This window comes from Cavia porcellus, unplaced genomic scaffold, assembly GCF_034190915.1.
Source record: "Cavia porcellus strain 051 isolate PalLab524CR breed Dunkin Hartley unplaced genomic scaffold, mCavPor4.1 scaffold_3, whole genome shotgun sequence".
Taxonomy (NCBI): Eukaryota; Metazoa; Chordata; class Mammalia; order Rodentia; family Caviidae; genus Cavia; species Cavia porcellus.
The window spans coordinates 11850344-11863693 of NW_026947486.1; the positions used below are offsets into that span (position 1 = coordinate 11850344).

At 37.6% G+C, this 13350-nt stretch overlaps 1 protein-coding gene across 9 annotated transcripts in view; it reads left to right on the plus strand.

The window, feature by feature from the left end:
• Usp9x (ubiquitin specific peptidase 9 X-linked) overlaps positions 1–13350 on the plus strand; it is a 128489-nt gene that overhangs the window by 99495 nt on the left and 15644 nt on the right. For all 9 annotated transcript variants that reach the window (XM_063245721.1, XM_063245720.1, XM_063245723.1 and 6 more), the window contains exons 31-35: positions 773–993; positions 4699–4889; positions 8008–8181; positions 11009–11150; positions 12504–13257. In XM_063245721.1, the coding sequence (XP_063101791.1) occupies positions 773–993; positions 4699–4889; positions 8008–8181; positions 11009–11150; positions 12504–13257 (1482 nt within the window). The remainder of the gene's footprint in view (positions 1–772; positions 994–4698; positions 4890–8007; positions 8182–11008; positions 11151–12503; positions 13258–13350) is intronic.

Sequence of the window (13350 nt, forward strand, 5' to 3'; positions counted from 1 at the left end):
AAATTATTTTCATTTTACTCTTTTTTAAATTTTTTTTTAACAGTACCGTGGATCGAACTCACGACCACCTGCTTGCAAGCAGGTGCTTATGCTGCTGAGTTAAATCCCCAGCCCCTTTAGAAAACACTCTTCAGCTTGTCTTTCGCTTTACCATTAAGTCTAAAGATATATTTGGTCTGTCACTATCCCCTTTCCTCCATCTCTTAAGTATTTACCTAATTTTGTTTAGTGGCTTTATTCAGTAGACTATGATTCCCTTGACTTGTCCCTTAGAAAATGATACCCAGGTTTATATGGGGGTGATTAACATTTCTCATGAGACTTTGAAATCTGCAATCTGGTTTGGAAGCAAAAAAGAAAAATCGGTGTCAGAAACAGAGTAGTGGTGTTAGGGCTGTTTAAAACTGAGCAAATCATCATGTATATTTCATGCCATAGCAAGTTTGAAGACATTTTTTTAAAAACACACAGAAGTATAAAATGAAGTGAATGGATCGTAAAGATAAAAGCAAACCTGCTATATGCCATCTTGCTTGTATGACCAGTTCTGAGACTGCTATCAGAAACAAAAACCACATAAAATAAAATTTGAGTGAACGGCTGTGTGGATAAGAATCTGCAGCTGCCTGTATTGCTGTCTAAGGGGTGTTGAGGGTGGAGTGAAAGAACTGCTTTAGGCTACTGGAAGGGTGGTGGAGGCGCTTTGTGTGGAATACAGCTCTAAAAGACAGGATGGTTGTGTTCATACTACAAGACTCTTTCCTTCTCTCAGCTTGCGAAGCACTTACTGAGTGGGAATACCTGCCACCTGTTGGACCCCGCCCACCAAAAGGATTTGTGGGGTTGAAAAATGCTGGTGCTACTTGTTACATGAATTCTGTGATTCAACAACTCTACATGATCCCTTCCATCAGGAATGGTATTCTTGCAATTGAAGGCACAGGTAGTGATGTAGATGATGATATGTCTGGGGATGAGAAGCAGGACAATGAGGTAAATTTTTTTTAGTCATTTCTCTTTTCTGTGTCTGAAGTTCGGAAACCCGATACCTTTCTTTTAAGAGAGTACAGTTAACATCCTTTGGATACTTAAGTCCTCATAGGAAAAGACATAGTGGGATCAGAGATTTAGCTCAGCAGGCATAAGTGCCTGCCTAGCAAGCGCAAGGTTATGACTTTGATCCCTGATACCCAAAAAAAAAAAAAAGGCATAGTACTGACATACAATACACACCCTCCCTCTTATATAATTTAATTAACTTCTAAATTATTATACCTAACACAATGTAAATGCCACGAAAATAGTTATTTTACTATGATGTTTAGGGAATATGACAAGTTTAAAAAGTCAGTACATGTTCAGTACAGACCCAGTTTTTCTCCCAATAACTTTGGTCAGGAGTTGGTGACTATGCAGATGTAAGCCAGTGGTTACAGAGGGCCAGTTGTATTCAACTTTGACCAGGCCTGATAAACTATTTGTAAAACCATATGTGGACTCTGTTGGCTGGACTGCTGTGATTTAATGTACACATTGTTTTTGTGTGGTGTTCAGTGTAATTTGGAGTTTGTATACATCTTCTTTCAATAGTTTAAATTAGATTTTTACTTTTCTGTTTCACATTTTAGTTATATATCACTAATCTGTGCCAAATTATATAATATCTACCACTTAAATTATTATCTATGCTTGCTTCTAGGTTACACTTACATTTTCCCCCATTTCATTGCAAAATTTAGGCTGCTTACAGTGTATCCAATACAAAATAAACCAACAAAAAGACTGTTGTGGTGGATCACAGTTGACATGACTATGACATTGCTTTTCTTTCTTTTTTCTTTTTTTTTTTTTTTTTGTCTTTTTCGTTTTTACCAGTACCAGGGATCGAACTCACGACTGCCTGCTTGCAAGGCAGGCGCTTATGCCGCTGAGCTAAATCCCCAGCCCCAACATTGCTTTTCAAAACAGATGGTAGCAAGACTTAGGCTGTGGTCAAGTTTGTATCCACCCTGTGCTGTATTTCTTTATCTTCTCATGTTTATAGCATTAATGGGAACAGAGGAGAGAAGCCAGAGTATATTCTTATTGCAATAAATATCTTGAATGGTTCTTTCCTCATTTCCTCCCTTCAGTTGTTATTTACCACTTGCAGGGCTTCCAAAACATACTTGCTTCAACTCCTTCCTAGGCCTGTGGACCAGATCACCTAGCGATTAGGGGCCGAGGGTATAGCTTAGTGGTGGAGCACTTTCCTAGCTCCACCACTGGCCCTGGATTCCAGCCCCAGCACTTTAAAAAAAAAAAGGAAAGGAAACACTTCATTAGGGGATGCTTACACCCATACCTAGTTAGGAATCACTGCTCTGAGGGAAAATTGGAATTTAAATTCTAGTTCTGTAGCCCACTGTACATCCCTGAGATGTTGAGTTAGACACAAGTAGGTATAGCTGGTTGCACTGAAAAGCTGTAAATGAGGCACTCAAATGACAATTTACCTAGCTGTAGTTGCATGTTCCTATAATTTTACTTACTCAGGATGCTTTTGATTTTTTTCTTTTTTTTTTTTTTTTTTTGACAACTGGGTCTTACTGTGCACTTCGGGCTGCCTAGAAGTCACTGTGTACCCCAGGCTGGCCTGAAAGTCACTGTGGTTCTCCTGCTTCAACCTTCTAAGTACTGCACCACCACGCCTGGCCTGCTTGTATTTTTTTGTTTCCTTCCTTAGGCTATAAATTTCTTTTGGGCAGAGTCTACTTTGCTCCTTTCTTTTTTCTTTCCCTTTACTGGAATTTGAATTCTATGCCTTGCACATGCTGGACAAGTGCTCTACCATTGAGCTATATCCCTAGCCCTTTGTTTTGTTTTCATTTTTGAGACAGGGTCCTTTTTAATTGGCTAGACCAACCTCAAACTTGGGATCCTCCTGCCTCACCTTCATAGTAAGTAGGGTTAAAAAATCTGCCACTGAGGGCTGGGGATTTAGCTCAGCGGCATAAGCGCCTGCCTTATAAGAAGGCAGTCGTGAGTTTGATCCCCAGTACCGATAAAAAGGAAAAAGACAAAAAATTCTGCCACCATCCCCAGCTTACTGTCTTATTTTATATTGATGGTGTCAAACACGATTCTTAAAGACATAATTAAGTGCTTTAATATTTTTGTGTATAATCCCAATCATCCATCTCCAGAACTGTCTTTACCTTGCAAAACTAACTCCATCCATTTAAAACTTTATCAGTCCTCTAAAACCCCTGCCCCAAACACCCACCATTCTTTATTCTCTATGAATTGGGCAGTCTTAAGTAGTTTAAGTGAACTCATACAGTATTTGTCATTTTATGACTATTTTACTTAGCGTGTCTTCAGGGTTCATCCATGATGTAATATGTTAGAATTTCCTCTTTTTAAAGGGCTGAATAGCCAGGCATGATGGCACACACTTTAATACCAGCACTTAGGAGGCCAAGGTAGGAGAATCACTGCAATTTTGAGGTCAGCCAAGGCTACATAATGAGTTCAAGGTCACGCTGAACTCCTTATCAAGGCTCAGGGTCAAAAAAAACCAAAAATACAGGCAAGGGATTTAGCTCAGTGGCATAAACACCTGCCTGGCAAGCCCAAGGTCATGACTTTGATTCCCGGTACCAAAAAAAAAAAAAAAAGGCTAAATAGTATTCTACTGTATTTGTATTTATCCAGTATTTTGCTTCTCCATCTTTCTGTGGACACTTGCTTCCTAGTTTGTTACTGTGATCAATGTGATTAATGAACATGGGTGTGAAAATACCTCTTCAACACCCTGCTTTCATTTCTTTTGGGTACATGCCCAGAAGTAGAAATGTTCAGTCATAGGCTAATTCCATAAAGAATTTTCTATAACAAGTATACCATTTCACAGTGCCACCATTAGCACACAAGGAATCCACATTCTCCACATCTTTAGCACTTGTTACATTCTTTTTTCAATGTAGACATCTCTAATGGAATTGTAGTTGTGATTTGCAATTTCCCTAATGGTTAGTGATGTAGATACTATTTTGCTATGTTTATTATTGGTCATTTGTATGTCATCTTTGGAAAATTAATGTCTTCAACTGGTAAATGGTAGAGTCTGAATTTATGTCCAGTTTAGTCTAAGTTGATCACCACACTAACTCTACTGTATACTATCTACTTTTCTGATACATGGTGAGAGTTATTCATTTATAATAACTGTTGTAGCCAGGCATGGTGGTGCACACCTGTAATCCCAACACTTGGGAAGGGATGAAGATCACCATGAATTCGAGGCCAGCCTGAACTACAGAGCAAGACCTTGTCTCAGAAAAAAATAATAATAGGTCTTGTAAAATGATGGGGCCAAACACTAGAAGACTAAGCTTTGTAAAGTGAAGATTAAGGTGGGCATGGTAGCACGTGCCTGGAATTCCAGCACTCTGGGTGGCTGAGATTAGGAGGATTTCAAGTATGAGGGCAGCCTGGGCAATTTAGCAACTTAGTAAGACACTAAAAATAAAAATTTCTGAAAAGTGCTACGGACATAGGTCAGTGGAAGAGCACCCCTGGGTTCTATCCCTAGTATGGCTCCCCAAATGAAGTGCTTTGGAAATAATAATAATATAGATTGTGTGTGCTAACTGGCATTTATATTACTGTATTTTATTACAGTGTAGCTCATTAATGATATTTTTTGGTTTCTAGAGCAATGTTGATCCCAGGGATGATGTATTTGGATACCCTCAACAATTTGAAGACAAACCATCATTAAGTAAAACAGAAGATAGGAAAGAGTATAATATTGGTGTCTTAAGACATCTTCAGGTCATCTTCGGCCATTTGGCTGCTTCTCGGCTGCAGTACTACGTGCCCAGAGGATTTTGGAAACAGTTCAGGTAATACCACTGGAAGGATAGTAACAGTAAAGCTAGTTCTTAAAATTTGATGACCATCTTGTGGCACATGTCTATAGTAATTGCAGCACTCAGGAGGCTGAGTCTGGGCATTGCCTGAGAGTCTGAGGCCAGCCCGGTCTATGCAGTTTAAAGCCAGCCAGAACTGTATACGAAGACTGTCTCAAAAAGCAAAATCCAAAAACTTGATGAACATCTCAATATACCAACAGTAAACTTCTAAAATAATGTATTTTAAGGCATCTATGTGTTTAATATTTTAGCAATTATAACTGCTCCTGTTTTCTCTTCATTGTCCCCATAGAAGATACAAATTCATTACTAGAAGGACAGCATTTTTATTTATTTGTTTTTAGTTGACACATAAAACTTACACCTATTTGATACTTCTACATATAAGGGGCAGCAATTTTTAGTCTCAAGATAATTACTAACTTTATTATGGAAATTGCATTATCAGAGAGAATATCAATCCTAGCCAAGAATGTGGTGCACACCTGCAATCACAGCACTCAGGAGGCTGAGGCAGAAAGATTGCCATGAATTTGAGGTCAGCCTGGACTACATAACAAGACCATCACAAAACTAGGGATAAAAAAGAATAGTACTAATCCTGACATGCTCATCACCCAGTATTGCTTACTAGCAGATATGGACAGTGTTTGAACTCATTTGTCTCATAAATGATTTTCACTGATATTTTTTAGATTAGGATCCAGCACTTACCTTACATGCATGAGACGAGGCCTTGCCCACCCCCAAAAAAATCCTCCCACACATTACTTCTCAGACAGCTGAGAGGAGTAGGAAAGCAAAAACGTTGCCTGCAATTGCTTTTTTTGGTCCACCTTCCCTGCTTGTGGCAGAAGGAAGCTGTATGTTGCTTAGGGACCCCTGCTTTTCAGTCCAGTGGGTGAACCACCAGCACATTGGTTCCTTCATCCCTAGCCAGGCCCCTGTTTTACACTCATGCCCCATGGTTGCCATTATCCTCACAGCTAGCCCTCACTCTCTCCCTATATTCCTGTATTTCAGTTCTGTTCTGTTCCTCTCCTCCAAATTATTCCATATTTGTTGATCTTTCATCTTGGAGTTCGTCACTCACAGTTTGCTCCTTCTCCCTCTCCCCCTCCCTCCAATGTCTTTGTTTTTGCTTTTTTACTCCCTGTGCTGGTACACTCACACTTAATCTAGGTGAGAACTTTTTATCTACACTTAAGACATGTGATTGAGGGGGATACTGGGGATCAAACTCATGACCTCGTGCTTGCCAGGCAAGCAATTATGCCACTGAGCTAAATCCCTGGCCTTCCTTGTGATCTATTCTTGATGCACATGCCTTAAACACATCCCTCACCCCTGAGATTTTTATTTATTATCAAAAATTTCAAACTTCTAGAAAAGGTTGAGAGTAGTGTAACAATCATGTTTATATTATACTTTTTTTCTAGAGTTGCCTGGTTGTGATAAACATTTTGCCATATTTGCTTATCTTCCCCTGTGTGTATGTATGTATATGTGTGTGTGTATTTATTTACTTATATATTTACTGAGTTTTATTTTTTCTGAACCAGTTGGTAGTAAATTGTGAACATGATACTTCACCTTGCATACTTTTAACATGTATATATTCTAAAAATACTTTCAGTTTTTTGAGACAGTGTCTGGCTAGCATAGCCCAGACCAGTCTTGAACTCACTGTGTAACCCAGGCTGAGCTTGAACCTATGATAGTCCTCCTGCCCTCAGCTTCTCGAGTGCTCGGTTACAGCTGTGTGACATCACACCTGTCAAATACACCTTTTTTTTTCCTACTTAACCATAATGTTCTTACCCAAAAAATGTAGTATTAGTAATCTTTAATGTTCATCAGTACATAGTTCAATTTCCCCAAAATAGTTTTTATAATTTTTTTTAGTTTTCCATCCTAGTCTAATATCTTAAGAAAAAAATCACAAGAATTTTGCTTTACCTGTTATTCTCCTGTAATCTGCATTCAATTTATTTATTTGGAACTAGGAATCAAACTCGGGACCTCACGCTTGCCAGGCAGGCACTGTGCAACTGAGGTATACCCCCGGTCCTTTCCTAAAATCTAAAATAATCTGTTGTCATGACTTGCATGTCCCTGAAATTTTTGAAGAGTTCAGGCCAGTTGTCTTAAAGAATATCACTCTTGGTTTATTTATATATATATATATATATATAATCATTAGATTCAGGTTAAACTTTTAGGGAAACAGCGAGAATAGCACAGGAATGATGCTTCATGCTTTTCAGTGCATTGCATCTGCATTGCAGATGTTTCCATTTGTTTGCTAGTGATGATGACTATAGTCCCTTGATGACAGGCCTATCCATTTTAAGGGGTGACTTTTTCCTTTTATAATTAATAAATTGACTGTATACATGTTTGAAAGGGTGGAGAGTCAAGTATATTTTGAAAGTAGATAGAAATTACATTCAAATAATGAAACAAACTGGTTTTAACAAGTAATTATATATCTGATTTTACATTTACTACGTGTGAGTTTTGGTTTTTTCTAAATTATAATTGAGATGGCATTATTTGCCACATAGAAGTATTTATCAGAAGATCGTTCTGGTATATATAAAAATTAAATCTGTCTTCCTTTACTCTGAAAATACAAAATCAGATGTCATTGATAGTTTGAATCAGTGTCTGAACTTTTGTATGTCAGTTTTCATTTCAAGGTACACCCAATTCACAATTTGTTTTCCTGGGATTAGTTTGCCTAATGTAAGGCCTACCATCCATATAAGAGATCCACTGCCTCGTTTTAATAGCATCTTGAATTTGAATCAAAATACATGTATGTGTCACATTGTCTGAAGCAGCTGTTATTCCTGGAGTCATACTCTCCAACCACACCAGTAGTTTCATGCCAGTTCTTTGCCCCCGGGAGCTCCACTTTTACTTTTGAGGCTCACTCTCATTATACTCTGTAGGTAATGTGCACCTGTTCCTATGTATTCAAGGAATAAAATCTCACTTGTGGTTGTGTTGTGCTTTTTTCTCCCTAAAAAATAGTGTATGTATTGTGTCATACATTACATGTTTTATTTCATTCATTTCTTAGGCTTTGGGGTGAGCCTGTTAATCTCCGTGAGCAACATGATGCTTTAGAATTTTTTAATTCCTTGGTGGATAGTTTAGATGAAGCTTTAAAAGCCTTAGGACATCCAGCTATGCTCAGTAAAGTCTTAGGAGGTTCCTTTGCTGATCAGAAGATTTGCCAAGGCTGCCCACATAGGTGAGTACTAATTACATATCAGAAATATAAAGTTTATACATTAACAAAAATAACATTTTATCAGCACTCATGTACAAAAGTAGTGTGTCACTGTTCATAAAATTTCTGAAACTGAATGAATTATATGAGTGATGCCTTGGTTCATGATCTTAATCATTCAATGATTTTGGAAAAGATGGTCACTGTTGGGTTTATAATGTGACACAATTTGCAAACACATTTGTGAACTGATGGCACACCAGATTACTGTGGGATTTATGTTTGGTTTTGTCAAATAACTTTAGATTCCTTTTCTGTTCTGCTTAATTTCTTACTGTTTTGTAGTCTGTGTATCTTTGTGACTGTACCTCAGAACTAAAATGGTGTTTTGCATATAATTAAGGTATTACTTACAAATTTGCTCTTTATCTCAGAGTCTAAATATATTATAAATTCATCAGATTTAGAAGATTGAAGATTAGAGTAGTATTTCCTGTTCAAATGAAATAATACTTTTAAAGCAGCATGGGGGGGGGACAACATTAGTGGATATACACAGCTCCACAGCATAGCACCTGCCTGGCAAGTGCGAGGTGAGGTTATGAGTTCAGTCCTCTGTACCAATAAATAAATGAATGAATGAATAAAACAGCATTAGCTTCAGTATGTTTGCATACAAAAAATTAGGAGTTGAAAATAACAAGGATTTTGTTTTGTTTTTTTAAAGAGACATTAATGCCTATTGAAATAGCTGCATAATCAGTTAATTGCTGAAAAACATACCTTTCACAATTACTTTGGGCCTTAACTTGTTACCAGTTAATGTTGGTTTGCAATCCTTGTTCTCCAAAATAGTAAGATGGTATTTTTTACCTGCTACATTGTATATATATTATACTTGTTAGGTTTGTATGTGATTGTTGGAGGCAGTTTGTTTTTTGTGTTTGGGCTTTTTTATTTTTGTTTTTTGAGACGTGGTCTCGCTATGCAGTTAAGGTTAGCTTTGAACTCACTGTGTGGTCCAGGTGGGCTTTAAATATAATTGCAGCAGTCCTCCTCCCTATCTCAACCTCCCATATGCTGCAATTACAGGCATGTGCCACTATGCCCGGTTAGCACTTTGTGAACTTAAGGAAATGTTACAGGAGAATATTGTATAAATGGGAAAATTTCTATTAGGCTATAATGTTACCATTCACTCAGAATTTGGGCATATACTTGTTTGCTTAGCCTGGGCACCTTTTGGTCCTTGGGAAAGACCTTTTACATTAGGCATACCATTAACTTGTCATTCTAAGCTCTTGATTTTAATTACTGAAAAAATAGCCGTTTGGGTCATCTGTTTGGTTAGCCTGTTTGATCATCTGTCTTTTTTTTAGTCCTCAATTTGTTTTAGATAGTTTTCCAAACTATTTGGAAATTACTAGTTTTCTTTGCCAAATGATAATGTTAAAGAATGTGATCTTGATGAGTTTGGTGACACACAGCTGTATTCCCAGCTACTCAGGTAACAGGGCAAGAGAATCACAAGCTCAGGGCCATTCTGGCTAACTTAGTGAGACAGTGTCACAATAATATAGAAGCAAAATACAATGGTGCACATCTGTGACCCTAGCGCCATAGGAGACTAATGTAAGCAATGCTGGAGAACCTATGGTACATGTACCGTGGCAGACTGTTTGTATCACTGAAAGCTCTAGAAGGTTCACCATCAGATTGCAAGCTGAGGCCAGGTTTCTCATTAGGAAACCTAATGAGACCATGTCAAACATAAAACAACAAAGGATGAACAGCTTTCCCTGGGTTTAATCCCCAGCACCACAAAAGTAAAGAGCTAGAGGTGTAGCTTGGTGATAGAGTATATGAGGCCCTACATTTATTCCCCAGTATGGCCAAGAAGGAAATGTAATATTGAAGTCAGATCCTAAATGCATGACCAAAAACAAAACTGCTTTCAATTCTTATTACATCATATAATGTTACATAAAAAGTCCCACATCCATTGTAAGACTTTATTTGTGTAGAACAAGACCAGCAAACTATAAAACATAGGCCACATTCAGCCTGACACCTGTTTCTGTGTAGTTTTATTGGAACATGCTTAGTCAATTTTGTGCTGTCCAGCTGCTTTTACTACAATAGCAGAATCTTGTAGTTGCCACAGAGATAAGGCCCTTAATTACCTTCCACACAAATCTCATTCAAAGCAGCATGGTAGGCCATAAAGAGCTTAAAATCAGAGTCCAGGCGTACTTGACTTTAACAAACCATTTCATAGGGCCAGAAATACAGCTCAGTGGCACAGTGCCTGCCTGGCAAGCACAAGGTCCTAAATTTGATTCCTAGTACCCTCTCTCCAAGTAAAAAACTATTTTACCTAGTTATCTTGGCCATGTTAAATCTTTCTGAATTTGTTTCCTCATCTCTATAAAGTGATAAGGCTCTAGTGGGTTTATCATGAAGACAAAGAACCTAGTAAAGGTGATACTTGGTTCATGACCATGGTTGCGTTTATATGAGAAAGATCCTCACGGTCATGTGTTTTCACCCAATGGAGAGTTGGCAAACAACATTCATGAACTGAGGTATCACTGTATATAAACTGTATAACAAACATAATGAGGAACCAGCACATGATAAATAATTGCCTTGTTAACTTGTCAGAATTGGTACATTCTGTGTCTTTTGGGAACTAACAAATGTAGGCCAGGGATTTAACTCAGTGTTCAAGCACTTGCCTGGTAAGTGTGAGTTTGGGAGTTTTATCCTTGGTACCAACAAAAAAAAAAACAAAACAGGAAAACTAATGATTTAATCCTTTTGATCATTTCTTACATAATAACTTTAGGTACGAATGTGAAGAATCGTTTACAACTCTGAATGTAGACATTAGAAATCACCAAAACCTTCTTGATTCTTTGGAGCAGTATGTCAAAGGAGATTTATTGGAAGGTGCAAATGCATATCATTGTGAAAAATGCAATAAAAAGGTATGAATTGTTCAGTTGTGTTTAAAGTATCTATGAGATTTAATGGATTTTAGGGAAATGTGTGGTTACTTATTTTTTTTGTTACTTTTGGTTTTTTGAGACAAGGTCTCACTGTGTACTTGAACTGGCCTTAAACTCACTATGTAGCCCAGGCTGGCCTGGAACTCACAGTGATCCTCCTGCCTCGGGGTCCTGAGTTCTGGGATTATAGACATGCACCTCCATACCCAACCATTTCATTCATTTTTAAATAAAAAAGGAGCTGGAAATGTAGCTCAGTGCAAAGGCCCTGCTTTCAAACTCCAATACCACCAAAGAAAAATTTTTGCTGCTCTACCTTACTGTGATGCAGCATTAATAGAGATTAAGATAGCTGACTTAAGGCTTTTAAGGGAAATAAGTTTAAAAAGTAGTACCAGAGAGGTTAGGGAGAACAGATAAATTGAATAAATAATTTTACAGATCATTATGTTATAAATAGCCTAATACCTCTCATTGTCTTATGTAAATGTAAGATACTTTTTTTCCTCTGCCAAGAAACTGTTAAAAAATAAAACCCAAAGCTACAGAGCTGAGAAAAACATTTCTTCTCTTATATCTAGAATTGCTGTGCTAAAAGTGTTAATTATTTTATTTATCCATATCAGATTTCTTTTGCTAACCTGTGCTTTTCAAACTACTTGAATCAGATTTGTAACCAACCTAGTTTTTGCCTGTGAGAATTTAGGACCTCTGGGAGAGATAGTTACAGAATATGTATTTTTATGGGCTCTGAAACCCTCTGACTTCCAAGTCACCTTATTTTGGCCTTGTACAATGCTAAAAATATTACCATCTAGAGACTGAGATTATTGCTACTAAGATCATTCTGCTAGCTCCCCACAGCTTTAAAGACTGGAGACAAGTTATTTCTCTGAGATTGCTAATCCTTGTCTTTATATTATGGTTCAGTAGTATCTGCCTTGAAAGGACTGAAAGGGTTACATATATTATTCCTGGTGCAGCAGTTAGAATATTACCTGGCAACTAATTGCCTAATAAATACTAGTTAGTATTGTTATTGTATATCTTCGGTTTGCTCAAAGCAAACCACCTTCATTAGAATAACAGCATCAAACAAGTAATAATGACTAGCAGTGGTAGTATAGAAACCAGTCAACAAATGATGTCTATACGTCACTAATTTCTGCAGTTTTATAGCAACTAACCCAGGCCCCTTTCTATGTTAACTCCTTTTAGTTAGAAGTGTGCTTGAGTCTTTGGCGAGAGGGTTGTTACGGTTTTTGTTTGTTTGCTTCTTTGTTAGTGGATCATTGGTCATTAAAAAAAATCCAAAAACTTTGTTTGTTTTAGGTTGATACCGTAAAGCGCTTGCTAATTAAAAAATTACCTCCTGTTCTTGCTATCCAACTAAAACGATTTGACTATGACTGGGAAAGAGAATGTGCAATCAAGTTCAATGATTATTTTGAATTTCCTCGAGAGCTGGATATGGAACCTTACACAGTTGCAGGAGTTGCTAAGCTGGAAGGAGATAATGTAAACCCTGAGAGTCAGTTGATACAACAGAATGAGCAGTCTGAAAGCGAGGCAACAGGAAGCACAAAGTACAGACTTGTAGGTGTGCTTGTACACAGTGGCCAAGCAAGTGGAGGACACTATTACTCTTACATCATTCAAAGGAATGGTGGGGATGGTGAGAGAAATCGCTGGTATAAATTTGATGATGGAGATGTAACAGAGTGTAAAATGGATGATGATGAAGAAATGAAAAACCAGTGTTTTGGTGGAGAGTACATGGGAGAAGTGTTTGATCACATGATGAAGCGCATGTCATATAGGCGCCAGAAAAGGTGGTGGAATGCTTATATACTATTTTATGAACGAATGGACACAATAGAGCAAGACAATGAGTTGGTAAAATACATATCAGAGCTTGCTATCACCACAAGGCCCCATCAGATTGTTATGCCATCGGCCATTGAGAGAAGTGTACGGAAACAGAATGTCCAGTTCATGCATAACCGAATGCAGTACAGTCTGGAGTATTTCCAGTTTATGAAAAAACTGCTTACATGTAATGGTGTTTACTTAAACCCTCCTCCAGGTAAGTGTTGAGAGTTTAGCTTTCTAATAATAAAGAATAATTCTTACTTGTAGGATTTCATAGTAGACATCAGCATGTTTAAGTTCATGAAGT